General features: G+C 47.7%; 3 protein-coding genes across 6 annotated transcripts in view; 2 read left to right on the top strand and 1 right to left on the bottom strand.

Annotated features, from left to right (window-relative positions):
• Bicra (BRD4 interacting chromatin remodeling complex associated protein) overlaps window positions 1-4,915 on the bottom strand; it is a 65,226-nt gene extending 60,311 nt beyond the window's left edge. For both annotated transcript variants that reach the window (XM_074057835.1, XM_074057836.1), the window contains exon 1: window positions 4,793-4,915. The gene's annotated coding sequence lies outside the window, so the exon portion shown is untranslated. The remainder of the gene's footprint in view (window positions 1-4,792) is intronic.
• Window positions 4,908-6,486, top strand: LOC141417887 (uncharacterized). The gene is made up of 3 exons (XM_074057351.1): window positions 4,908-5,000; window positions 5,269-5,775; window positions 6,130-6,486. The coding sequence occupies exons 1-3, from the start codon at window positions 4,908-4,910 to the stop codon at window positions 6,133-6,135; spliced, it is 606 nt and encodes a 201-aa protein (XP_073913452.1). The 3' UTR covers window positions 6,136-6,486.
• A 2,667-nt stretch (window positions 6,487-9,153) lies between these two features.
• Znf541 (zinc finger protein 541) overlaps window positions 9,154-26,340 on the top strand; it is a 61,312-nt gene continuing 44,125 nt past the window's right edge. For all 3 annotated transcript variants that reach the window (XM_074057833.1, XM_074057830.1, XM_020179617.2), the window contains exons 1-2: window positions 9,154-9,337; window positions 11,003-11,108. The gene's annotated coding sequence lies outside the window, so the exon portion shown is untranslated. The remainder of the gene's footprint in view (window positions 9,338-11,002; window positions 11,109-26,340) is intronic.

Here is a 26,340-nt window from a genome sequence, read left to right as displayed (position 1 = left end):
TGAGATGAACCCATTCATTAGAGGCCCAAAGCCAGCAAGCCCTTTGCCTCAGACACTCAGCCAGCAAGCAGCAGAGCTGGATTTGACTGACAGCCGGGTTCCAGCATCACACTCCTGACCTCTGCACCAAGTGGTAAGCACATGATACAAGTCACAGGCAGGAAGAAGCAAAGTCACCAGAGGCAAAGACAGGGGAGTCTGATCATGTAGTCCAGCAGGTAGGTTGGATGACACTGACCAGGACAGATCAACTTCCTTCCAGGTCCAGCATCAGAGGTGCTTCTAAACCATAAAGTGACAAATCCAGGTGCAGTGGTGCACACCTGTAGTCCCAGCATGCAGGAGGATCACGAGTTCGAGGCCAGTCTGGTCTACATAGTAAGACCTTGTCTTAAAACAAAAATTGAATCTCAAGCCCACTCCCCAGCACCCATGACCAGGCCCACTCACTTTCCAGCAAGACATGTGGACCCGTGCCTGTGCTCTGCAAGTGCCTTTCAAATACCTCCACATCTGTGATAGGAACTGAGCTCTGTTCAGCTGACGGAATACAACGAAGCCAAGAAAAAGATGAAGGTCCACATTCAGGGTCTCTCAGGGAGATGGGGGTGAAAAAAGCAATACACAGAACAAGGGGAGGGCACGTTACCATCTTTGCAAAGTCTCTTCTTTGGAAGACACACATCCTCATCCGAATGTACAGGCAGAGAACCTCAGAGCTAAAGAGTGATCCCTGGGGAGGAGAGTCAGGGAACCAGGGATGTGGGGAGGGAACTTTGTGTCTCTGGTATTTTAAATTTGTCCCATGAGTATGTACCACTTAAGGAAAAAAAGAAAAAGAGTGAAGCAGAGAGAGGGAAAGAAGTGGTTTCTTCCTTGGGGGTGGCTCAGGCCACCCAGGCAGAATTAATCAAGTTCTGCAGCTAGTTCAGTGTTTCTCTCCTCCTCCTGCTAGGCGGGGTCCAGGGCCCTGGCACACAGTAGGCCCTCAGGAGGTTTAATTGGGAACAATGCTTCCTCTGCCTCAAGCCACCAACCCCCATGAGTATATCCCCTTATACACAAAACTTAATTGTCACCAAAGTAGAAACTTCATGTGTCTGAGACACAAAGGCTTCAGTCAACTGGGACAAGCCCCAAGACGTGAATGGAGGTGCTGCAGGAGGAACTGGGGGAGTGTGAGAGAAGGAAGAGGGGGACTCCTGGGTGTGGGGGACACCATTCGCCCAAATGCTTCCCATGGTGCCCCAGGGAGCGAACTCAGGCAAGAGCAGGGACAAAACTCCAGAAGGAGAGGAAGGGGGACTAAGTGGGGGAGGAGGGCACTGTGTGCAGGATGGGCACATAGCTCTACGCCTGTGCGTTGTCCACTAAGAGTGAGGGTGTCTGGTCAGGCAGGAGACCCCCAAAACGCCATGACAAGATAGCCATGCCCCACCCCGCCCCCTGCATGGTGGGAGAGGGAAAAGGCAGCTCCTGTTGCTTCCCAGGCCTGGAAGGAATGTCATGTTTTCCTGTTTCCAATTAACTTCCCCACCAGCAGCCCTCCGCATTCTTGAGACCAGGAGTCAAGACAGCCCTGCTAGAGTGTGTGTGTGTAGAGGGGGGAATGGCGGCTGCTCACTCCTGGGGCTGAGAAATCCCACACATGCTCCCCGACCTCCTCCCCTCCCCAATCCCACAAGGCCCCAAGGCTTGGTGCTGACCCTCTAAGGCAGACCCCATATCCCAGGGAACCAAGACCCTGGAGACTGACGGGAAGTCAGTTGGTGATGGGCACGGTGCAGAACTGCCCCCTCTGGGCATTACTCCAGCTTCTCCCACCTCCCCCCAAATTAGTCCCTCCCTTCAGGAAACACTGGACCTCCTTAGACTGTGTTCCCAACAGACCCTCTCCTCCTGGGACCCACCCCCCCAAGGTGAGGATGACTTATGCCTGTCATCTCGCCAAGCAGCATCAAGGAGCCAGGCCCGATAAAGTGCCTGGGATCAGACCCACTCCCTCCAGTCCTGTTGACAACAATGAAGCCCTCTCCCCAATAGAACCTGCAGCCTGGCCCATCCCAGCTCAGCCTTGGAACAGCCATCCTCTGTTTGCTTCTAAGTGTATCACCAGCATCGCTCCCCTCAAGGAGTGAGGGACATGGCCCCAAGGCTAAATGGTCATCCAGGGCTAGTCCCTCTGTAGAGGTGGCTCCCAGCCCCACCCCAGGGACCTGTGGGCCAGAGGCCTCTTCTATTCACCTGAGTACCCACACCCGCCCACACACCTCTGGACACTCACATGACAAGCTCCACAACAAAATACAATTCCACCTCAGGTCAGTGAAAGAAACTGTAATTATCCCTGTGTACAGGTGAGGACACAGGGCCAAGCAGAACGGTCTGCCTAAGGTTACAATGGTGGGTCCCAGACACAAGTCCTCCACCAGCTGCATCTGGTGGTCACAGAGTGACAACAGGTCACAGGCAGAGGAACAAAGATGACAACAAGGACAGTCCCAATCAGTTCAGCAATTCTCTTGGCAAGGCTATGTGACAAGCCAGAAGCTTAGGTGAGCATGGGGGAGGATGACAGGGAGTCCTCAGTCCCCACCTAGTCAGATTCCCCCTGCCCTTCCTGGTCCACTCCAGCTCTGGGCTCTGGTCCAGGCACTGGCAAAATGACCCCACTTTTGCCCACTTCTGGCTGCTCCTTGACCATTCCCTATATCAGTGGGGGTGCGGGGGCTTGCAGATATTAGCAGCTCCTTCCAGGAGACCCAGGTCCACTGAAGTCAAAGGGACAAAGTGCCATAAAAGAGACACAGACAGCCTAACAGTTTTGAGCTAGGTTGGAGAGACTCTAAGTAGTTTTCAAGTGCAGCTCAGTGTGACCCAGGGCTGTGTGACCCTAGGAAAGAAAGTCCCTTAACCTCTCTGGGCCTCAATGAACCTGCCTGGAAAATGGGAACAGTAACAGTCTCCACTTCCAGTTCCTTCTTGGGATAGCTGCCAGCCTGTAATGCACTTATGCACTTAGCAGTAGCCAATCCCCAACACTCCCTAGGTAGAAAGATGTTGTTACTTCCGGCTTCTAGGAGAGGTGGAGGTAGGGGGGAAGGCAGTGGAGATAAACATGTCCCGGAAATCCCATAAGGGCAGGGGAAAAGGGTGGTCCCTGAGCTGTCCATCTCTCATTTTCCCATCTGGAGGCGGGGGCCAGAGTTGAAAGAGTCCCCACTCCCAGCCCAAATACAAGAAGAGGGTGAAACCTGAAAGCCCACGGTGAATCTCAGGCCTGGAGTCTGGAGCGTTCCGTTTCCCTAACAAGTGCACTCATAAGGGGTGCAAGGCAAATGCAAACGCCCCACATACTACACTATGACAAGGAGGGTGACAAAAAGGATTGAGAGTGTGGACCCTAGGCTGGGCACCAACGGCTGGGGACACCACAGGGCTGGGAGCTGTCACCAGGACTTCCCCTTGGAGAGCTGACACGGCGGCCTCTGACCCCACCTCCTGGGAGGTTCAGCTGCTCAGAACCACAAAGCAAAACAAAGGGGCGCGGAGAGGAAGGAGCCACCGTGCCTTCCAATCACTGCTGGCGCCCGCGCCCGAGCCCGAGCCCGAGCCCGCGCCCTCCCGCGCGGCTCCACGCCCGGTCCTCCGGGCTGGCGGTGGACCAAGGCCTGGGTAGCCCTGGTCCCTTGTCTCCCGGCCGCCGCCCGTGACAGGAGCCGGGGAAGCGGCCGAGGGGCAGCCAGAGATGGGAAAACCAGATGGCTCCATCCCTCCGCCCTCCTCCTCCATCCCTCCCTCCGGTGCCCGAGGAGGGGTCCGGGGAGGCCGCGGGCCCAGCTCGTCCGGGCTCACCCCGGGGAAAGGGCTGCCTTTGTCTAAAGGTCACCACCCGAGCGCGGTGCCCGGGTTGGGCCTGGTGCCTCCCATTCCCTGGGCGACGGGGTGGAGACCGGGGGCCCGCTCCGAACCTCGAGGAGGTGACAGGAGTAAGGCTCCCCTGCCCCCAGTAACGTCCCCTTCTCGGGGACCAGCCAACTGGGGGGCAGGGGTCAATCTCGTTCATTGCTGGGGCTTGGGGGGCCAAGTCAACTCCGTTCATTGTTTAGGGGCAGTGGGGAGGGGGAGACCCAGTGGCCTCCTTCCCCATCCATCCGTCCCCAGCTTGCCGAAGCCCTGTTTCTCCCCGGCACCTCCCGGGACGGATTTGGGGAGGGGGCGCGCAGGGGACGGGCGACAGGGGGAGATGGAGGCTCGCCGCCTCCGGCCGGAAAATCACCACCCGGTACCCCACTGTCCTCGTCTTCGCCTAAAGGAGAGGAGCAGGGCGAGAGGAGGGGGTCCCCCGAGGCGGAGGGGGGGTCCCCGCCCCTCCCCCCGTGGAACGTTAGGTCTCGTTTCTCCGCCGCTCCATTGTATCCCCGGCAGCCGACGGGAGGGCCGGGGAGGCACCCGGAGCCGGGTTTAGGCAGGGGCGCCGGTGTATGGGGGGGTCCCCGCAGAATCGGGGCGGCGGCGGTGGCGGGAGAGACCTGGGGTGGGGGGGTGCGGATGGTGGTGGGCGCCGGGCAAAAAAAAAAAAAAAAAAGCAGCGGGCGCTGCGCCCCGGTTGGGGGGCTGAGAGTGTGAGTGTCGGGGGGGTGGGTTCGGCCCCGGCTCCGGCTCCCCCCACACACACCCTCGCCGCCAACCCCCACTCCCCCCTCGCTTTTGCGCCCTGTCACAGCCCCGACTCGCAGGTAGAGAGAGTTAAGAGATTTAAAGAGAAATTGCTACATTGTGAGAAACTCACCCTGATGTTTGAGCAGCCGTCGGCGCGGGGTCTCCGGGACGGCCCCGCACGGGCTGCACAGGGAGGACCCAGAAGGGGCCGGCCAGCCGGGCCGGTCAGCGCACTGCCTGATCGCATGGCGGCTGCTCAGCTGCGCCCAGGCCCGCCGCCACTCCGCGCTGGCCCGCGCGCCCCGGCCCGCGCCCGCTCCGGGGAGCGCCCCTCGGGTGTGCAAAAAAAAAAAAATTTTTTTTTTAATTAAATGCAAAAGAAAAAAAAAAAACCTTTGCAGATTTTTGTGTCCCGCCCCCCCTCCTCTTCCTCCTCCTCCTCTTCCTCCTCCTCCTCCTCTTCCCTCCGCCCTTACCGGGGGCTGGGCTTAAGTACACCCCGCCCCCCACGCCTAGGCTAACCAGCCACCGCACAGCGGGGCCGAGCGGCGGGCCAAATAGCCAATAGGAAGCCACGCGTTCCGAGGAGGGCTCCTTACGCATTAGCCCCGCCCCGTCCTTCTAAACCACCCCTGGTTTGCGGTGCGCCTGCACCGGCTCGCGTGCAGTTTGTTGCCTGCTGAGAGCCGGGCTCTTGGTGGTGGGAGGGAAGGTCAAGGGTTTCGCGCGCCCAGGACCCTCGCCCGGCTCGCCTGGGGAGGGGACGCAGTGCGCTCAGAGTGTGCCTTGGGGGACGGTGGCCCGGCGGGAGGACGCGCCCAAAGCGAGTGTCGAAGGTTCAAAGAGAGCGGAGACAAGGATGGTGGTGGGGGGTTCCTCGGAGGTGGCGCAGCGGAGGAGTCAGGCCGTGTCCGAATAGGGTGGAAGGCGATGGGGACTTGGGGGCGACAGGCGGGGACCTTGGACACTCACTCACCTGAGTCTGTGTTCACCGGGGCGGCGCCGATAGATTCCCGGCGGCTTCGGTGGTGTCGGGGCAGCTTCCGCCACCAACAGGCCGGAACGCCTCGCCGGCGGGACGCTCGGACTCCCGCGTTCGCGCACGAATCGCCGGTGAGCGCCCACTGTGCCCTGCGGGGCGCGGGGGGCCCGGGGACCCGGGGATCCGGGGCGCACAGCCAGGGGGTCAGAGTCTGGTCTCTTAGTTCTCTGTCTCCCCAGGGCCCTAGGAAGCCTGGTGCGCACAGTAGGTGCATAATGAGTGCGTGTGGAATAAATGAGTGGTTAATCTGTGTATTGTAAATCTTAGCATTTATCCTGGACTCTTGGTGATACAATATTTACTTAAGGGTACTGGTGTTTTGGGGGGAGTTTTGATGGTACTGGGTTTTGAACTTAGGACCTCACGCTTGCTAGGACCACTTCAGCCACTCCGCTAGCCCAAGCATACGTTTTTTGAATTTTTAGTTGTGAGACCAGAGAGGTTCCTGATTCAAGCTACTCAACTCCTGGTTTATATCCTGCTTTTGCGTCCACTGCGTTGCTGTGTGATGTCCTGTCATTTACATCACTTCTCTGAGCCTCCATTTCTCATCTCTAATATGCTGATGATGGGAAAGGAGAGGTTGAAGGGAGAGGTGTGTGTTAGTAGGATTACCGTGTGTAAAGCCACTGAGCACTTGTTAAAGAGGAGGGAGGATGGTTAAGAAAGTAATATAGATGGGATGAATTTGATCAAAGTACATTCTGTGCATGTCGTAAATATCACAATGAAACTTTTTGGTACAATTTATGCAAATAAAAATTTTTAAATGGTGCTGATAATAGGTTCCTTTTCATCAGTTTATTAGGAGGGATGAGCTGTAGAGAACAACACCTAACAGGAAGTGCTGCTGTTAGCATTGTCAATGGTGACTAAATGAAAACTTAATCCCAAACCAGGCGTGGTGGTGTACAACTGTAATCCCAGCACCATGGATGCTGAGGCAGCAAAATTGAAGGAGGCCAGCCTGGGCTACATAGTGAGACCCAGGGTACTGGGGATTGAACTCAGGGCCTCCTGCTCTACCACTCGAGCCATGCCTCCAGTCCAAAAAAATTTCTTAAACTTACATATTTGGCCCTTCATGGCCCACTGGGATCCCTCTGGAAAACAGTAATTCACCTTACTGTGTATGTAGTCCACCCCAATGGATTGAGCTGTGCTTTTTTTTTTTTTTTTTTTTTTTTGGTAGTACTGGGGCTTGAACTAAGGGCCTACACCTTGAGCCACTCCAACAGTCCTTTTTTTGTGATGGGTTTTTTTGAGATGGGGTCTGGGAACTATTTGCCAGCGCAGATGTGGAACCTCAATCCTAATCTCTGCCTCTTGAGTAGCTAAGCTTAAAGGCATGAGCCACTGGTGCTGCTGGGCTGAGCTGTATTTTTGACTGTTAAGGGGTGATGAGTGGTTTCTAATCAGAACTCCCACAGGGTAGAGACCTTTTGCTTATAGTGTAGGAAAACAAAATTGATTCCTTTAAGGGGAAGTGTTTTGACCAAGGTCATACCCAAGGTCACACAACAGGAAGTGGAGCCCTAACCTGGGCTGAAGATTTACTGTATAATGGAACCTGACTTGGGTGGCACTTGTGTATCCATCATAGCTGCCAGTCCTGGTGATTGACAGGCTCATACAGGAAATGCTTTCTTTCTGACCAGGGTGTACCCAGGTTATTAATGGCCAGACACTTTCTAGTCCCTGCCTCCCACACAGCTAACCATCTCTTTGGCGACACAGACAAGCAAGTAAGCAAGCAAGTCACTAGGCCTCAGTTTCTCCCCTTGCTTATGCCTTACAGGTTCCAAGTTTCTTTGGGACATTGTGGTATATCTCCCACCCCTAGACTGGTGCCTGGCCCCTCATACACACTTGACCTCCATTTGACTTCTTAGGGAGAGGATTTTGAGCCCTTGCCACTTGGAGTCAACATGGGTGGGTGTGGAGGAGCCAGCAAAGCCCAGCCCCAAATCTAGCCTTGGCTAACAAAGCCTGGGAGGTTGAATATTTGTCTTTTCTGCTCTGCTCTGGCCCCTGACATGCTTGAAATCTGTCTAGACTTAAGAGTTGATGTCAAGTGTTGCCAGTGCTATTCTGGAAGCATTGGGGAAGATGAGAGAAATGCCTTTAGGCCAGAAGATGAAAAGGAGATGGCCAAAGGCCAGTGTTGGGCCAGTATGGACCCTGATGGAGAGACCCGCTATGGGTGTGATGGTGCACTCCTGTCATCCAGCACCCAGGAACCTGAGGCAGGAGTTTGAGGCCAGGCTGGGCTACATAGCAAGACCCTATCTCAAAAACAAAAACACCCTTTCCCTTTCAGAATCAGATGTGAGTTCTAAGTCCCAGGCTGAGCTGGACTGGGAGATGAAACAGGTTCAGAGACTCTCCCCAGGCTGTCCAGGAAGGGTGAGAACTAATCAACTACACCCAGGTAGCCTTTCCTGAGTAACTAGTGACAACAGACGACGAGTGACAGTAGCCTCAACATGAGTGTGGACATTTGATTATTTTAATTATAATGAAACAGTTGGAAAGGAACGGTGGGAAAATTCTTACATGCTGTGGAAAAGTCCAGGACGTCGGAAAGCTGTCCTTTCCTGGGATCTGACGCCCTTTTTCTACTCCAGCCCCCTGGCCCCAAGTCCGCCTGCAGCCTGGAGAGCACCTCCATCTGAGCTGAGCCTATACCTCCTGCCCCTCCAGCAGCCCGGGTCCTACCCGGCTATCTGTGTGATGACCACCTCTCCACGGAAAGGGTTTTTGTTGTTTTGTTTTTTAAATAAGTGGTTTGTGCCTGTGGAAGTCAAAACAAAATCTTTCGCAGCTCCTCGCACACTGGCAGCTATAAAGCTGAAAACCTTGCCAACCCAAGTTGCTGCTCAATCTGGGGGCGTGCTGGTGTCACATGAAAGTTTTAGGGTTCAGTCAAGCAGCACACACGACTCGTGATTTTCCGTACGTCTGCAATACCTCCATAGCAAGGGGAGACAAACGAAAGGCCTTGCACAATCCAACACACTCCTACCTCCCCACTAGGTTTCGCTAAATAGGGACTGAGGGGAAAGAGTTCATCAAACGCTTTTCCTGGATCTGGGCTTTAGCCACCAGACGGAGGAAGAAAGGGGAAAAATGAAGGCAGCGATTCCGGGGCGATCTGTGTGCCCTCTGGAATAATGTGGCTGGTGCAGCGGAGTGCACAGCCCGAGCTCCCAGCCTTGCCCGCCCGCCCACGGGGAGCTAAGTCACCGCGAGCGGGTGAAATCAGGCAGCAGCGAGCCCAGCCCGGCTTCGGGTCCTAGGCGCGGCAAGTGCGAGGGGCGGGGTCTTGCCGCCTATTGGCCCAACCATGGGGGCGGGGGCCATCGCTAGGTCCCGCCCCCAGTCCCCAGGCCGGTTAAATAGGCTGCACACCAGACTCCGGGAATTATTCATCGAGAGGCGGAGTCTGGGTTTGTTTACACGCTCCCATTGGCTGGATTTGAATTGGGTAGACTGCGGGTGGGCCGCGGGGCGTGGCTTCAGAGGGCGGGGGACCGGCGCCTGACAGCTTCAGGGAGGCAGGGCCCGGGGACGCGCTGCTCCAGTGAACTGTGACCTTGGAGATGGAGGGACTCTCCGCGGATACAGGAACAGGTTAGGGTTTTCTCCTGTTCCCTGGTAAACGCTACCCAAAGGGAGACAGTGTTACTTTCCGTAATAACTTATAAGGAAAACCAAAAAGCAGAAACCTGGTTGTCCATCAACGAGGGACTCATTAAATAAACTGGTCCGGTCTTCAGGGGGACAGGAAGTAGCTGTAAAAGGAGGAAGCGACACATGAACAGACACAGAACAGCTTTGTATTCAGACAAGGGGTTGGCGGGGCGGGCAAAGAAGGAAGCAGAGTGTCTAAAAATTTTAAAGGTGGGATGAAAAAATGCAAGCTTTTGCTTGTTAAATGCACAGAAAATCTCGTGACAACATAGCCTGTGGGGAGTGACTCGGGGTGGGGGGGTGGATGGCACATCGTCTTGTGCCTTTGTAAAGTTTGGACCTTGTATCACCTACTCCAATAAACATACAGGATGCTATTTCCTCTCCTTCAGCAACACTGTGCCTTGCTGCTCCTGCCCCTAGAAAACCTTTTGACTTGTTCTCCATTCCTGGCACCCTGAAGGGGTACTGGAATTTTGAGGACACACCAGGAATGAATTTCTTCATCTGTGGAGTATTATAACTCATGCACCATGAGATAAATACCCAGATCAAACAAGAGAGTGGCTTTATTTTCAGTTGTCCCGCTTACCTGCAGGGGCTGTATTCCAAGACCCCCAGTGGTTGCCTGAAACTGTTTGGTACTGAGATATATATATATATATATATATATATATATATATATATATGAATTTGAACAGGAATCAGTACTGGGATTTGAACTCAGGACCTGCACATGCTAGGCAGGCACTGTACCACTAGAGCCCCCAGCCTTTTTTCCTTTAGTTTGATTTTCAGATAGGGTGTCAGGGTTTTACACAGCCTGGCCTCCATCCTGACCCTTTTATCTCCATGTCCTCAGTAGCTGGGATTACATTTGTATACCAACATGCCCATACACACTTATGATAAAGTTTGACTTAGTTTTTTCCATTTATTTGATTGTTTGTTTTATTGTTGTACTGGGGTACATTCTGACATTTATCAAAGTTCTAAACTTTAACTTAGTTGGCAGAGTGGCTCAAGTGGAAGAGCACCTGCTTAGCAAGTGTGAGGCCCTGAGTTCAAACCCCAGTGCCTCTGAAAAAAATTGTAAAGTTTAACTTATAAGTTAGGCACAGTAAGAGAAAAATAATAGTAGCTAACTATAAAATAGAACAATTATTACTATGTGCTGTAATTAAAGTTGTTGTAAATTTATGGAGGGTTGATTTCTGGAATTCTTCTACTTAATATTCTAGACTATGGTTAATTGCTGGTAACTGAACTTGTGGGAAGTAAAACCCTGGATGAGGAGTATCTGCTGTATTCATTGCTTTAAGCCATCTAGAAGTAACTGTACAATTAAACTTAATTTTTTTTGTGTGCGGGTTTTGTTGCTGGTAGTGGGGTCTGAACTCAGGGACAAGCCTCAGCATTAATTTTCTGTGTGGGAGGGGCTATTCCTTGGTGTGGGGAGAAGAGATCTACCAGAGTGCTCTTAGAAAAGAGGAAAGTCAAAAGCAGGAGAGGTCCCTTTAAGAAAGGAAGCTGGCCTCTAGTCAACTGGATAGACAGAGGGAAAAGTTGGCAGGGCTTTGACTTTTATTTTTCTTCTGTTTTCAGAGCCCTTGGCAGAGAAAGAGGTGGACTGCCTGTCACCAGTGAGACCAAATTGGGATTTTTTTGTTCCGTTCTGCATCTCTTTTCAAAAGACTCTCCCTGTCTCTATGTGAGTTTGCCACAGGGTTGGGGCAACATGTTTGAGATGGCTATTAAAGTCCCCCATGGCTGGAGGGAGAATTTGCCAAGCTACAAGATGAAGTAGTCAAAATGGTGCTTAACCCTACTGGGGCAGCCAACCAGATGTGCACATTGAGATTGGGAGGATGCTCGAAGGTGGGAGGTGCTGTCAATATTTCAGGTTTATAGGTGTGGAAACTGCATCACAGAGAGGTTGCAAAACTGTCAGTCAGGCACTGTAGGAATTTGAATCCAGGAAGTCCTGTTCTAGAATTCCAATTGTTCACCATCACATCATACAAGTTACACGTTCCTAAAAACTGCCTGAGCCACGCTCCTGCCCATTTTGCTCTGATTATTTTGGAGATAGGGTCTCCTGAACTGTTTGCCCAGGCTGGCCTCGAGCCACCATCCTTCTAATTTCAGCCTCCCAAATAGCTAGGATTACAGACATGAGCCATCAATGCCCAGCCGGCTCAGGTTTGTTTGTTTGTTTGTTTGAGACAGGGTCTCACTATGTTGTAGCCCAGTCTGGCCCCAAACTAACGATCCTCCTGCCTCAACCTCCTGACTGCTGGGATTCTAGGTGTGTGCCACCATACTCAGCCCTTGTTTGTTTTTTAATAAATGAAATACTGGTTGTTTTTCTAAAATTTTATACCATAGCAAACTTTTCTATTTTTCTCATTACCTTCACAGTAGAAAAGTTTTCCCTTGGCCCTCCTCCTCTCCCTGTTAAACACTTATCAGGCACTTACTGTATGCCAGGCAAATTTCTGAGCCCTCTATGTGCATCAGTGCATTGAATCTTAAATCTTCACCAAAGCCTTTTTTTTTTTTTTTGTGGTACTGTGGTTTGAACTCAGGGCATTCATCTTGAGCCACTCCACCAGCTCTTTTTTTTCAAGATAGGATCTCCTGAACTATTTGGGCTGATACCCTCCTGATCGCTGCCTCCTGAGTAGCTAGGATTACAGTCATGAGACACCGGCACCCAGCTCCACCATGGCCTTGGAGTAGCATCTGTTCTCATCTTCAGATCATAGAGGAAGAACCCAAAGAGCACCCAGAGTATTCCTTTCAGCCTGGGGTTTCAGAGGACTTCCTGGAGGAGGAAGAAGAGAAGAAGGAGCATGGTAAAGCTAGGCATGATGGTACATGACTCTATTTCCAGCTTCATAGGCAGAGGTAGGAGGATCATAATCTGAGGCCAGCCCAGGAAAAAGTGTGCGACCCTATCTGAAAAATAAACTAATACAATCTGGGCTGGTGGTTCACACCTGTAATCCTAGCTACTCAGGAGACAGAGATCAGGAGGATCACAATTCGAAGCCAGTGGGCAAATAGTTCCATGATACCCTATCTCGAAAAATATATATATATATATATCAAAAAAGAGCTGGTGGAGTGGCTCAAGGTGAAGGCCCTAAGTTCAAGCCCCAGTACCACAAAAATAAATAAATAAATAAATAGATAAATAAATAAATAAGCTAATGCAAGAAGGGCTGGCAAAGTGGCTAAAGTAGTAGAGAGCTTGCCTAGAAAGCTCGAGGCCCTGAGTTCAAACCCAGTAATGACAAAAAGAATGTTATTGGAAACTTAGTGTGTGAGGAATGTTGGTTTTCTGGGCCCAAAGCCTAGAGGGAACCTGGGAATTTTAAAGCAGTCAACCCTGACTCTCCCCTGATTAAAACCTCTGTGGAGCCGGGCACTAGGGCTCACACCTATAATCATAGCTACTCAGGAAGCAGAGATCAGTAAGATTGCAGTTTGAAGCTGGTCCTGGCAAATAGTTTGACAAACCCTAATCTCAAAAAAACCCATCACAAAAAAGGGCTGGTGGAGTGGCTCAAGGTGTAGGCCCTGAGTTCAAACTCCAGTACTGCAAAAAAAAAAAAATCCTCTATGGCTCTCCAGTGTCCCAGGGGAAAGTCCAAACTGCACCCTTTGCATCGGTTTATTCAGCACAGACTTCCTGTGCTCTCCCTGGGAGGACAATGGGTGCTGGAGACACAGCAGTGACCAGTACAGGCCCAGCCCTGTTCTCATAGGGCTCCCCTCCCAGTGGTGGGGAAAGACAAAACAAATCATTCCCCAGGGGTAGTTACAACCAGTGGATGTGGGAGACCAGGAAGGAATTCCCAACTTCTGTGATTCAAAAAGGACAGGTTCACAATTTCTGCCTTTACTTTGTCCTTTCTTTTCTTTTCTTTTTTTGTTTTGTTTTTGAGACAGGGTCTCTCTTTATAGCCCAGACAGTCCTCAAAATTGCAATCTTCCCTCTGCCTCCAGAGGACTGTTCTTTCAAACAGTTTATTTCTTTTTTCTTAATGGGTTCCCACGGGGCTACCCTAGGCTAGCCCTTAGCCAGCCATGAAATCACAGGTGAGATGGGTTTGTTACTTACTTTTTTTGGCAGTATTGGAGTTTGAACTCAGGGCCTACACCTTGAGCCTCTCCATCAGCCCGTTTTTTACGATGGGTTTTTTTCAAGATAGGGAGATAGGGTCTTGCAAACTATTTGCCAGAGGCTGGCTTCGAACTGTAATCCTCCTGGTCTCTGCCTCCTGAGTAGCTGGTATTACAGGTATGAGCCACTGGCTCCCGAACGGGTTTGTTACTTTCTTTACTAACATGCATTTAAAGCAGATGTATGACCATAAAATAGACCTGGTGATATCTCAAATGCAACTTTAGGAACCAGTGATCCAGGTTCTGGAGGCTGGGAGGCTTTCCTGAGGTAGTCATTGTAAGCTAAGACTTGCAAGATGGATAGTCACTTCAGAGAAGGGAGGAAGGAAGGGGCAGGTGTAGAAGTCCAAGGGTGGCAGGTGACTGGATGGGGACATAGATGGAAGGGGATTCTTGGGAGCCAGTTTGTGGTGGTGCTCACTCACTTGTAATCCCAGCTACTCAGGAGGCTGGCCCAGAGCAAAAGTTAGAGACTCTGTCTCAAAAACAAATAAAAGTAATAGGTCTGGAGTGGGGGGTCAAGCAATAGAGTGCTTGATTAGCAAGAAGCAAAAAAAAAAAAAAAAAAAAGTGCCAGATACAGTGGCTTACTTCTATAATCCTTGCTATGTAGGAGGCTGAGATCAAGAAGATACCAGTGTGAGGTCAACCCAGGCAAAAAGAGGATCAAAGTTTTAGAGCCCCTAGCTCAATCAATAACTCAATGTGGTGGTGTGCACCTGTCATCTCAGCTACAAGGGAGGCTGAGATGGGGAGGATCACAGTTCCAGGCCTGCTGGGCAAAAAAAAAAAAGAGTTCAAAGTTCATGAGACCCCCATCTCAACAGAAAAAAGCTGGGCTTGGTGACACAAGCCTGTCATCACTGCTATAGCAAGAAAAACAAAATAGGATCATGGTCCAAGCCAGCCCAGGCAAAAAGCAAGACCCTAGCTCCTAAAATAACCAGAGGAAAAAGGGCCAGAGGTGTGGCTCAAGTGAGGCCCTGAGTTCAAACTCCAGTACCACCAAAAAACGAGTGGAAATGAGGCAGAAGGGTGGCCAGGCCTCACTTATATGATCTAGGGGCAAGGGTGAGGACGCTGGATTTTAGCCTGAGTGATTTTAGTTGTCTTTTTTTTTTTTCCTGTATTATTCTGTAAGTTTGAATTTTTTCATGCTAAAGCTTTAAGAGTCAAGAATAGATGAGGAAGTACTGACAGCGAGTGTAGACAATTCTTTCCGGAAGTTTGGACAGGAAATACAGAGGCAGCTGGGAGGAGGTGGAGTGAGGTTTAGGGAGAGATTTTTAAAAACATTTAATAAGAACATTTTCAAATACATGCACACACACACACACAAAATTAATTCCACATACCTGCCACAGACCCTTGCCAACAATCAACTCATGCTCAATGTTGTCTTGACCTCTTGTCTAGCCTCGCCTGTTGCTGCCTCCCTCCCCCGGATGGACCACAGTCGTCCCCTGGTATTCATGGGAAGATCAATTCCAGGATACCAGTAGACACCAAAATCCTAGGATGCTCAATTCTCTTATATAAGATGTCATAATATCTGTAGGTAACCGGGCTGGTGAAGTGGCTCAAGTGGTAGAGTGCCTGCCTAGCAAGCGTAAGGCCCTAAGTTCAAACCCCAGTGCCACCACACACACACACACACACACACACACACACACACACACACACACACAAATGTATATAACCTACCTACACACATCCTTTATAGAGCTCAGGCACTATACCATCTGAGCCACTGTGCCAGCCCTATTTTGTGTTGGGTATTTTGAAGATAGGGCTTTGAGAACTATTTGCCAGGGCTCGTTTTGCACTGTGATTCTCCTGATCTCTGCCTCCTGAGTAGCTAGACTTACACACCTGGCACACATCCCTTATATTTTAAATAATCTCTAGATGAGTTACTATACCTAATACGCTGTAAATAAGGGTTATACTGTATTGTAAAGGCGAGAAATTTGTGAATATTCAATATAATGCTTTTTTTTTTTTTTTTGAGATAGGGTCTCTTTATATAGCCCAAGCTGGCCTAGAACTCATGCGTCTCCTGCTTCAGCTTCTGGAGTGCTGGGATCACAGATATGCACTACAATGTCCAGTTTAGGAAAAAAAATTATAAATATTCTCAATTTGTGGTTGGTTGAATCTGAGCCTTCAGATTGAAGGACTGGTGTTATTTTGAAGCATGTCCCAGACATCATTTCTTCCACACATTTTGTACCTCCGTTTTTTTTGTTTTTGTTTTTGTTTTTTTGGCAGTACTGGGGTTTTTAACTCAGGGCCTCACACTTGCTAGCAGGCACTCTTACCACTTGAGTCACTCCACCAGCCCCTGAGGCCAACTCTGGTAAAAAATGAGACCCTATGTCAAAAATACCTATCACAAAAAAAGAGTATATATATGTATATACTCTTTTCTCAGGCTGGCCTGGAACTCAAGGTCCTCCTGCCTCAGTGTCTTGACTGCTGGGATTACAAGCGTGCATATCATGCCCAGCTACTAATTTTTTTGAAACACTGGTTTCTTAGAATCTGCATCCCAACAAGGTCCTTGTACAGTATTGGGATTTGTTGCTAAAGTGTTTTTTAATGTACAGTTCCCCCAAGGGAGGGATCCTTTTCCCCAAAAGTGGAAGAGGCAGAAACATTTGGGGATAGCAATGGGCATGGTCTGTGTGACCTTTGCTCTTGGTTGTCACTTGATGGCATTGAGAAGACACCTAGAGGATTGGTGAAAGTTACCTCTGGGCTTGTTGGGCGGGTTGATTGACTATTGGTGGGGGGTGTGTAGTCGGCTGAGTGGAGTAGGACCCGGATGTAGACTGCACCATCCCATAAGCTTGAATACCCGGATGTAACGACACCCCCACCCCCACCACCCCCACCACCCCCCCAGCACACGCACACGCACCCCCGCACCCCACCCCACCGCAGAAGGCAGAAGATGACGCATGCACACTTCGCACTTCTGTTGACCCGCGGTCTCTGCCCCTGCTGCTATTGACCATGGACACCAGGCCCCAGCTTGTCCACCCTCTCAAGGCTGACTCATACCAGCGACTCTCTGGGAGCGTCCAGGCCTTCATCCTAACAGTGAGCTGCATCATGGTCAACTTCTGAGGCTTCCAGCTTCTTGGATTCAGCAACCCCTCGGTTCTCTGGATCTCCTACCTGTAGATGACCATAGTGGGACGACCCAGCCTCTGACTGCATAAGCCAATCGATAAATTTCCCGTGTAATTATAACAGCTTCCTAGAAACTGCTTTTGCTGACTGTCACTGACTCCTCACTTGGGCCTGCAAGTGTCCCAAAGAGAACTAAAACAAATGCTTGGCATCCCCGCCTCCATTTTGTATCTGTGTCCTCTGCTCTGCCCTTCTCTGTAGTCACCTTGGGCTCCAGAAAGGACATGACTGATCAATAACATTTTTTGGGGGGAGGGGGGTAATTGGGATTTTAACTCAGGGCCTACGCTATGAGCTACTCCACCAGCCCTCTTCTGTGTTGTGTTTTTTTGGGGTAGTGTCTTGCGAACTATTTGCCCAGGCTGGCTTTGAACCTCAATCCTCCTGATCTCTGCCTCCTGAGTAGCTAGAATTACAGGCATGAGCCACTGGCACCAAGCTCAATGACACCTATCCAACAAGGGATGAAAGAAAACAGCAGAGCCTTACCAGGGCAGAGCACTCACCCGGCAACCACTTCTTATCTTGACCAGATCACTCCCCTCCAGTAATGACAGATGACAGCTTCTCCAGAACTCTTTGATAATGATGAGCTATGCCATGCTCTGCCTGGACTGTGAATAATTCTGCATACCTCTTGCCCCCCAGCCCTAGTCTTCTACTTAAAACTAAAGCTCAGATGTGCCCCCCTCAAGATGGGCCAAAGTGCCCGCTTTGCCTCTTCCCATGGGTGCCCGGGCCACATAATACATCTTTCTCTGCCCTTCGCCACTGCTCGTCTCTTTATTTGGCATTTTGGACACGCAGAACCTAGGAGTTGGACCTCTGGCCTAGCACTCCTGGTTGCACAACTACACACATTGTTGGTTTTGTTCCTCTGTCTGGCAGAGAGAGAGGGAAGGAGGAAGGAGGGAAGGGCAATGACCTCTGTTCTAGAGAGAGGCAATGTATCACAGGGACTGGGGTCAAAAGGGCCTCATCTGGGAGGTGACAAGAAAAGGGAAGAAGACAATGGGAAGAAGGCCTCCCGTTGACCCATCCCCAGCTGGACTCTGGATGGGTGACAGGGTTTGCTCATCCAATAGCCTTAGTTTGCACAGAAGGTGTGGGGCCTGCCCATCAGCTGGGGGGTGGATTGCAAGCACATCAGAGACCTGGAGAAATGGCCTGGTGGGGATGGAAGGTCTGTGGTTTCTCTAATTCGGGTCAAACCTGTCCAGCTGGCTGGATGGTTTCCTCCTGCTAGTTCAGCTTGCCTGGAAAACACACCTGGCTAGAGTTTGGCCAGGTGAGTACTTGGAGGATGAGAGAGGTGAGGAGGCTGACAGTGCTTACAGGAAGTGACTCAAAAGATGAGTCACAGAAAATAAGGCTGAGCAATCCCATGGGTGAAGACAACAGGAAAGGGCCCTGAAGAGGAGAAGCCGGGGGCCAGGGCAGATCACTGTCTACAGGAGAACATCTCCCTTACCTTCACTGGGGCTTCCCTTCTGTTGGTTTTTCTTCCACTTCTCTGGTTCCTCCTTTTTGGTGTCCTTAACTGTTTGATTTCTCAAATGCCTGCACTTCTTAGAGTAGAAATGTGGGCCTCCTTGGTCTCTTCAGTCCTAACTTCCTAACACAATCACGTAGTTCAGGCGTCATGGCTAATGTTCTTCATTAAAAAGTGCTCAGAGAGCCAGGTGTGATGGGTCATGCCTGTAATCCCAGCTACTTTGGAGGCAGGATCAGGAGGATCATGGTTTAAGGCCAGCCAGGTGTAGGGGACAAGTTCACTAGGCCCCATCTTAACTAATAACTGGGCATAGTGGCATGTAACTGTGATGTGAGCTACAAGAGAGGCACAGGTAGGAGGATCATGGTCTGAGGCCAGCAGGGGCAAAAGCGTAGTGGGATTGCAGTCCAAGGCTGGCCCTAGGCAAAAATGTGAGACCCTAACTGAAAAATAACCAAATATAAGGGTTGGGGGCATGGCTCAAGTGATAGAGAGCCTACCTACAAGGTACAATGCCCTGAGTTCAAACTTAGCACCAAAAAGGACGGGATTTATTATTATAGGAAATGCCTTGCTAAGTGCTATGAGGGTATAACTTTGGGAGTCCACTAAGGTTTTAAGGAGTATGGTCTCAAAGAAGACAAAAACGAATGACAAAAATAGCTGACAGAAAACAGAATGCATGAGACCTATTTTATAACACATAAAACACAAAAGCTCCTCTTTATATAAATACAAACGGAGGGAAATAAAGTGCTTTGTTCTCACACTCTTCCTCCAAATAGCATTTTGCTCATAGTAGACAGTCAAGAGGGCTGGGGTGTGTGGTACAGTAGTAAGGCACCTGCCTAGCAAGGACGAGGTCCTGAGTTCAAACCCCAGTTTGAAAAGGAAAGGAGGGGGAAGAGGAGGGGGAGGGGAGAGGGAAAGGGAGAAAGAGGAAGGCAGCTGGGTGCCGGTGGCTCACGTCTGTAATCCTAGCTACTCAGGCAGCAAAGATCAGGAGGATCGAGGTAAACTCAACCAGGGCAAATAGTTTGCAAAACCCTATCTCGAAAAAAACCCATCACAAAAAAGGGCTGATGGAGTGGCTAAAGGTGTAGGTCCTGAGTTCAAACCCCAGTACCACAAAAAAAAAAAGAGAGAGAAAAAAAGAATGTGGAAGAAGAAGAAGAAGAAGAAGAAGAAGAAGAAGAAGAAGAAGAAGAAGTTCCAACCCGAACTGGGGACAGGAGAGAGAAAGGTGAGGAGGGGAGACATTGGTCACGTGTGCAAAGTTAGAATCAGACAGAAGGAATACTTTGTGGTGTTCCACAGTACAGTGCAGTATAGTAATCATAAGCAACAGTAATGCATATTTCAAGATAAAATAGCTAGAAAAGAGGACGTTGAATATTTCACTGCAGGTGACATAGAGTGTTTGAGTGGTGGATATGTTAATCACCTTGATTTGATCATGAATCAAAACATCACATTGTGCCTCATAAAAATATGTGGATTGCTATATGTCAAAAATAAATCACATGGTAGCACAGACCTGTCATCCCAGCTATACTAGGTAACAGGATCACAGTCCCAGGCCAGCCCTGGACAAAAGCATGGCCCTGTATGAAAAATACTTAAAGCAAAAAAGGGCTGGTGGAGCAGCTCAATGTAAAGGCACTGAGTTCAAACCCAGTACTGAAAAAAAAAAAAAGGTAAAAAAAATAAGAACAAAGATTTTTGTTTATGACTTGCAAGATGATTTTGGAATAGCACTGTGGAAGGGCTTCCTGTTTGTTTTGAGATGAGGCAGGTGCTCTATCACTTGAGCCACATCGCCAGCACTTTAGAGATAGGGACTCAAGAACTATTTACTCAGCCTGGCCTCGAACCGTGATCCTCCTGACCTCTGCCTCCTGAGTAGCTGGGATTACGGGTGTGAGTCACTGGAGGCTGGCTCAATTTTCTTAGAAGTTGCCATCTGGGCCCTTCTTTTCTCACCACTCCAAGATTTGCTAAACTTTGTCTTCAGATTTTCTGTTGCTTTTCTTTTTCTTTTTAGATTTGCAAAATCAATTTTTTTACTTTAAAACATTTAGTTTTTAGTAATAGTTCTGCCTTTATGTTTTAAAATATTTTTTGATGTTTTTTCATTCTTTTAAAAATTAGCGTCTATCAGAGTAATTGGTTTCATTGTGACAATTTCATACATGCATATGACATATTTTGTTCATGTCCCCCACTGTGTTCCTGTCATCTTTTACATTCTATTTTTAAAAGATGCCAAGTGCCAGAGGCTCACACATGTAATCCTAGCTACTTGAGAGGCTGAGATCAGGAGGACTGAGATTTGAGGCCAACCTAGGAAAGTAGTTTGATAGACCTCTTCTTCAAAATAACCAGAGTAGTAGACCCTGAGTTTAAATCCCAGTCCCACCAAAAAAAAAAGAGAGGTTTCGTTTTAATATTTCCATACGAGCATATGACATGTTTTTATCATACTCCCCCCTCCATTACCCTTTCTGATCCACCTTTCCTTTTCCCCCTCCACATTCCCAATAGTCCCCCTTTTACTTTTATAGACTTCCCTGCATACTCTAGATTCCACATGTGAGAGAAAATGTGATATTTGTCCTTCTGACTCTGGATTATTTCACTTATCAAGATGATTTTCAGTTCTATCCATTTTCTTGCAAACAACATAATTTCATTCTTCTTTACGGCTGAATAATACTCCATCGTGTACCTATGCCACATTTTCTTTATCCGTTCATCAGTTGTTGGGCTGTTGTGAATTGTGCTGCTATAAACATGAGTGTGCAGGTGGCTCTATTAAATGCTGACTTAATGTTCCTTTGGATATGTGCCAGGAGTTGTATAGCAGGATCATACGGTAGCTCTGTTTTTAGTTTCTTTTTTTGGCAGTACTGGTGTTTGAACTCAGGGCCTCACGCTTACTAGGCAGGTGCTCTTAACACTTGAGCCACTCCACCAGCCCTATTTTGAATTTCTTGAGGAACTATGTTGATTTCCATAGTTGGTGCACTAATTTACATTCCCTCCAGTAGCCTATGAGGGTCCCTTTCCCCACATCTTTGCCAGCTGTTTGTTTTCTTGATGACAGCCATCTGACTAAGGTGATGGACTCTCAGTGACATTTGATTTGCATTTCCTTTGTGGCTAAAGATGGTGCGCACTTTTGCTTGCATTTATTGACCACGTTTACTTCTTCATTTGAAAATGATCTGCTCAGTTCCTTTGCCCATTTATTGGTTGGATTACTTGATTTTTTTGCTATTTAACTTTTTGAGTCCTTTAAAGGAAAATCACCAGGGCATAGAGCAACCTACAGAATGGAAGAAAGTCTGTGCCAACTCTTCATCCAACAAGGGATTAGTATCGCTTACTTTTAAAAAATAACCCTGCCACATTCATGTCACAAGACTGCATGTAGGTTACTTTTGCTTGTGTTCTGACACTTTATAAATGAGGACACATCTGTCTTGTTGTATATAATAAACATGGACTTGTTTTCAGTGCTAAATAATATTCTATTAAATAAATACATCACAATTCCTTTCCCCTTCCTTTCTGCCTTCCTTCCTTTCCTCTCTCTCTCCCTCCCTCCTTCCTTCCTTTCCCAGGATCATCCAGGATTCAATCTAGATTATTACTTTGATTGCTATATGCCCACCACTGCCTATGACTTTTCTTGTCATCTCCTGGCACACATGATCAAGAATTACTTTTTTTTTTCTGGTACTGGAGCTTGAATTCAGGGCTTTCACCTTGAGACACTCCACCAGCCCTATTTTTGCAAAGGTTTTTTTTTTTTTTCTTTTTGAGATAGGGTCTTGTGAACTATTTGCCCAGGCTGGCTTCAAACCTCGATCCTCCTGATCTCTGCCTGCTGAGTAGCTGGGATTACAGGCGTGAGCCACCAGTTCCCAGCTGAAGACTTACTCTTAAGTTGACCTCTGGATGTGGGCTTTGCTGGATCATGGGGCACAGTGAATTTCTCATTTTATTCAAAAGAGTGGAATTGTTCCCCAGTGTGGTAGTTCTGGGTGCATTCCTCTTGTTCTGCCTGATAGAAAAAAAATTAAAACTAGCCAGACTTGGGGGGTGCATCACCGTACCTGTGGTTTTTATTTGCATTCCCTTGTTACTATGTTAAGCCCTCGTTTCAGCCTTCATTCTGTGTGAATGGCTTCTTATCCTTCCTTCATATATACATATATATATGCATATATATCTAATAATATATATTTATATAAATATAAATATGTATTACACACATGCATATATATTTTGGCAGTACTGTGGTTTGAACTCAGGGCCTCACACTTACTAGGCAGGCACTCTACCACTTGAGCCATTTCACTAGCCTTATTTTTTTGATACGTATTTTTTCAAGATAGGGTCTCATGAACTACTTGCCTGGGCTGGCTTCAAATCTCAGTCCTCCTGATCTGTGCCTCCCGAGGAGCTAGGATTACAGGTGTGAGCCACAGGCGCCTCCCAAATGCTAATTCTTTGTTCTGCTTTGCAAGTATCTTCTGTCTCCAGGTACAAAATGTTCAGTTTGTTGAAAGACTGGAAGATGCTAATTTATTTTAGGGGCCTAAGTCCTGTTCTTTAATCAAACTCTCATGTCCCCAGCAGCCAGGATCTTTATTTCCTCCATCAAGGAGCTAGCTGACATAGCTGAAACTATGTTTTGTTTGTTGTTATTTTGGGTGGTACTGGGGTTTGGACCCAGGGCCTCATACTTAGAGCACTCTACCTCTTGGGCCATACCCCCAGTCCTTTTTGCTTTTGTTTGTTTCTCAGGTAGGGTCTCCTACTTTTCCCTGGAGTCAACCTCAGACTGTGATCCTCCTACTCCATCTCCAGCATTGCTGGGATGACAGTCATGCCCCATACCACACCTGGTTGAGATGGGGGTCTTGAAACTTTTTGTCTGGCCTGGCCTCAAGCCACCATCCTCTTCATCTCCCGAGTAGCTGGGATTACAGATGTGAGCCACCAAACCTGATCTGAAACTAAGCAATTTTAATGTGTTCTAAATAAATGAAGTCTCCCTGTTAAATTTTTCTCTGCTTGATTAGTTCCCATGTTAGCATGACCTCCAAGGTCTTACATGATCTCTCCCTAGTTTCTTTTTTTTTTGTCCACATGGTTCTAATAGTACTGGTCTCTTGGTTGTCTTTTTTTTTTTTTCCTTTCTATTTTTATTCTTTCCTTTTGGAGTTATGGGTTTTGAACTCAGGTCCTTGCAATTGCTAGGCAGGTGCTCTGTCACTCGAGCCAGATCCCCTCCTGTTTTTTGCTTTAGTTATTTTTCTGGGCAACTCCAATTTTCTTCCCCTTGGATTGCAGGCATAGGACTCCTGCTTTTGGAATGACTTAGGAGAAAAGAAAAAAGGTTTGAAAGAAGTCATGACATCTTGCCTTGGCCAAGCTTGGGTATGTCCTTTGATGTGCATACTGAAACCCTTGATTCCACCTATTTGAGGAGGTCCACCTGTGGGCTTCCTGGCCTCTCAGGATCATTTTTATGTGGCACCATTTGGAATGCAAATCATGAGTTAAGCAGGACTGGGGGGCCTAGGGAATTCATCACCACCTGTTGTCTTTGTTCTTATGTGTAAAGTTCCCATTTTTTGGCCTTAGTTTTTGGGAATTCCCTTCAGGATTTTTTTTTGGGGGGTGCATTGTGTTTGTTGTGTTTATTATGGGAGGCATCATGTCTGAAAGCCCTTTGGGAAAGATAGTGGCAAACTGATTGACCTACAGTTACAGGCCTATGACCAAAAATGATCTAAGAATGTAATTTAAATTAATTTTTTTTGTGGTACTGGGGCTTGAACCCGGGGCCTACACCTTGAGCCTCTCCACCAGCCCTTTTTTTGTGAAGGGTTTTTTGAGATAGGGTCTCGAGAACTATTTGCCCAGGCTGATGTTGAACTGTGATCTTCCTGATCAGAGCCTCCTAAGTGGCTAGGATGACAGGTGTGAGCCACTGGCACCCAGCCAATTAACTTGTTTTTCTGTGTCATTTTGTGTATTAGTCTATGTTGATGATGATTGACTTGGTGGAGGGTGAAAGGTCTGAGGGCTGTAACAACAATCCTGTTGAAGATTGCCCCGAAACTCTTCCATGACAGGATTCTTGCTTTAAACACGAAGATAAGTCTCTAGGAAAAGGAGTCCTAAAGCAGCATTGGGAAAGATTTAGTCTTCCCCTGGAATTCCCTCAAACAATTGACTAGTGTACCTGTAGTTCTCATTTTATGCACTTATATGTTGGTATTCTTGGTAAGCCTCATCTAAAACAACTTTGTAGGCAGGCACCATGGTTCACTCCTGTAATCCCAGCTACTCAGGAGGCAGAGATCAGGAGGCTATGGCTCAAAGCCAGCTGAGGCTAATAGTTTGTGAGAACTTATCTTAAAAAAAATCCATCAGTAAGAGTGCCTGCCTAGCAAGTGTGAGGCCCTCAGTTCAAACCCCAGTGCCGCCAAAGAGAAAACAATTTAGTGTGTGTATAGATAAGTATACATAAGTGAGTAACTTTAGGATGATTCTTGACTGAAAGTGCAGGGTTAAGCTGGGTTAACATATAAACTTTTTGGCTTTGTGTATACTTTCCCTTTTGCTTTTTTTAAATTTTGTTTTAAGATAGTTTTGCTATTCAAGGTTGTTTGGAAACTTCATTATCTCATTCAGCTCTTGCTGGAATGTAGCATCCTGTAACTCCTAAACTTATAGGAGACCACAAGAAAAAATATGTTAAAAGGACTTTTTAAAATCCAAGCAGAGCTGCCAAGTGGCTCACGTGGTAAGAGTACATTGTCTAGCAATCATGAGGCCCTGAGTTCAAACCCCAGCACCACCAAAAAGAAGATAATAAAATCCAAGCAGCAATAAGGTCTACATAAGAGTTACAGTAAAATAAGGATGTTAAAGTTCAGTCATACGGACAGATGATCTTAATCTGTTTCATTCTGCCATAAGTAGAATTTAGATTCCATTCTCTTTTGCAATATATTTGGGTCTAATTAATAAATGCACTTTCATAAGTCATTAGTATGAAATAAAAGCCATTTAAAATTGATTTTCTCTTGGTCTTCACTAAGAGCAAGATTACTAAGACTTAAGACTCTAACATGTGCAATTCTATATGCAAAAAACCTGAAAAAGTGTTTAGGCTATGGTTTGGTAAACAATATAAAAGAAACAGTAATTTATTTTATTGAGAAAAAATTTTGTATAAGCTGAAAAATTTTATAAAAATTATTTTGGAATTCAGAAAAAAACCCCAGAAAATAGGAAAGAAATGTAAGAAGATATGGGAAGGTCTTATGGGCGTGGCTCAAGTGGTAGAGCACCTGCCTAGCAAGTTCGAGGTCCTGAGTCAAAAAAAAAAAAAAAAAGTTACCTAAAGAATTTTCTAAGCTCAAATATTTAAAAGTAGAACCTAATTTTAAACTGATTTAAAAGTAGAACCTAATTCTCTATCTGTAAAGCAACAATACTTTAATGGTTTCTTAGAAATACTCTGCTCTTGGTAACATTTACAAAGAACTGTCTTACAGAGATTTTGCATTTTATCAACATAATTGCTTGTGTTTTTTGAATTTTGTCAGACTTTTGACTACCTAGGAAATTGAATCTGAACTGAGTCAGAGCTTATTTAAGGGTATGTTTATGACAGTCTTTTAAATAACCCCTTTGTTTACTATTTTCAATTTCTCATGCATTAATAGTACAAGGGGGTTCACTGTGATAATCCCATAGATGTGTATGGTGTATTTTGAACAAGTTCACCCCTCTTACATGCCCTTAAGCTCCTGCCCTAAATGAGCAGTTGATACACTACGATTTTGGGCAGTTCTTATACATTCAATATATAAACCTAAAACTTAAAAATATATAAACCTAAAACTTATCTGTTTTGCAAAAGTTTCTAGAGTTAAAGGTACTCAAATTTAGTACAACAAGATGATCAGCAAGTGCTCTGGGCTTTTAAAGTAAGTCAATAAAGTCTGGCATGTCTGCTGTCTGTAAT

The sequence above is a fragment of the Castor canadensis genome, chromosome 16, assembly GCF_047511655.1.
Source record: "Castor canadensis chromosome 16, mCasCan1.hap1v2, whole genome shotgun sequence".
Taxonomy (NCBI): Eukaryota; Metazoa; Chordata; class Mammalia; order Rodentia; family Castoridae; genus Castor; species Castor canadensis.
This window is presented reverse-complemented; position numbering and strand designations above follow the sequence as displayed.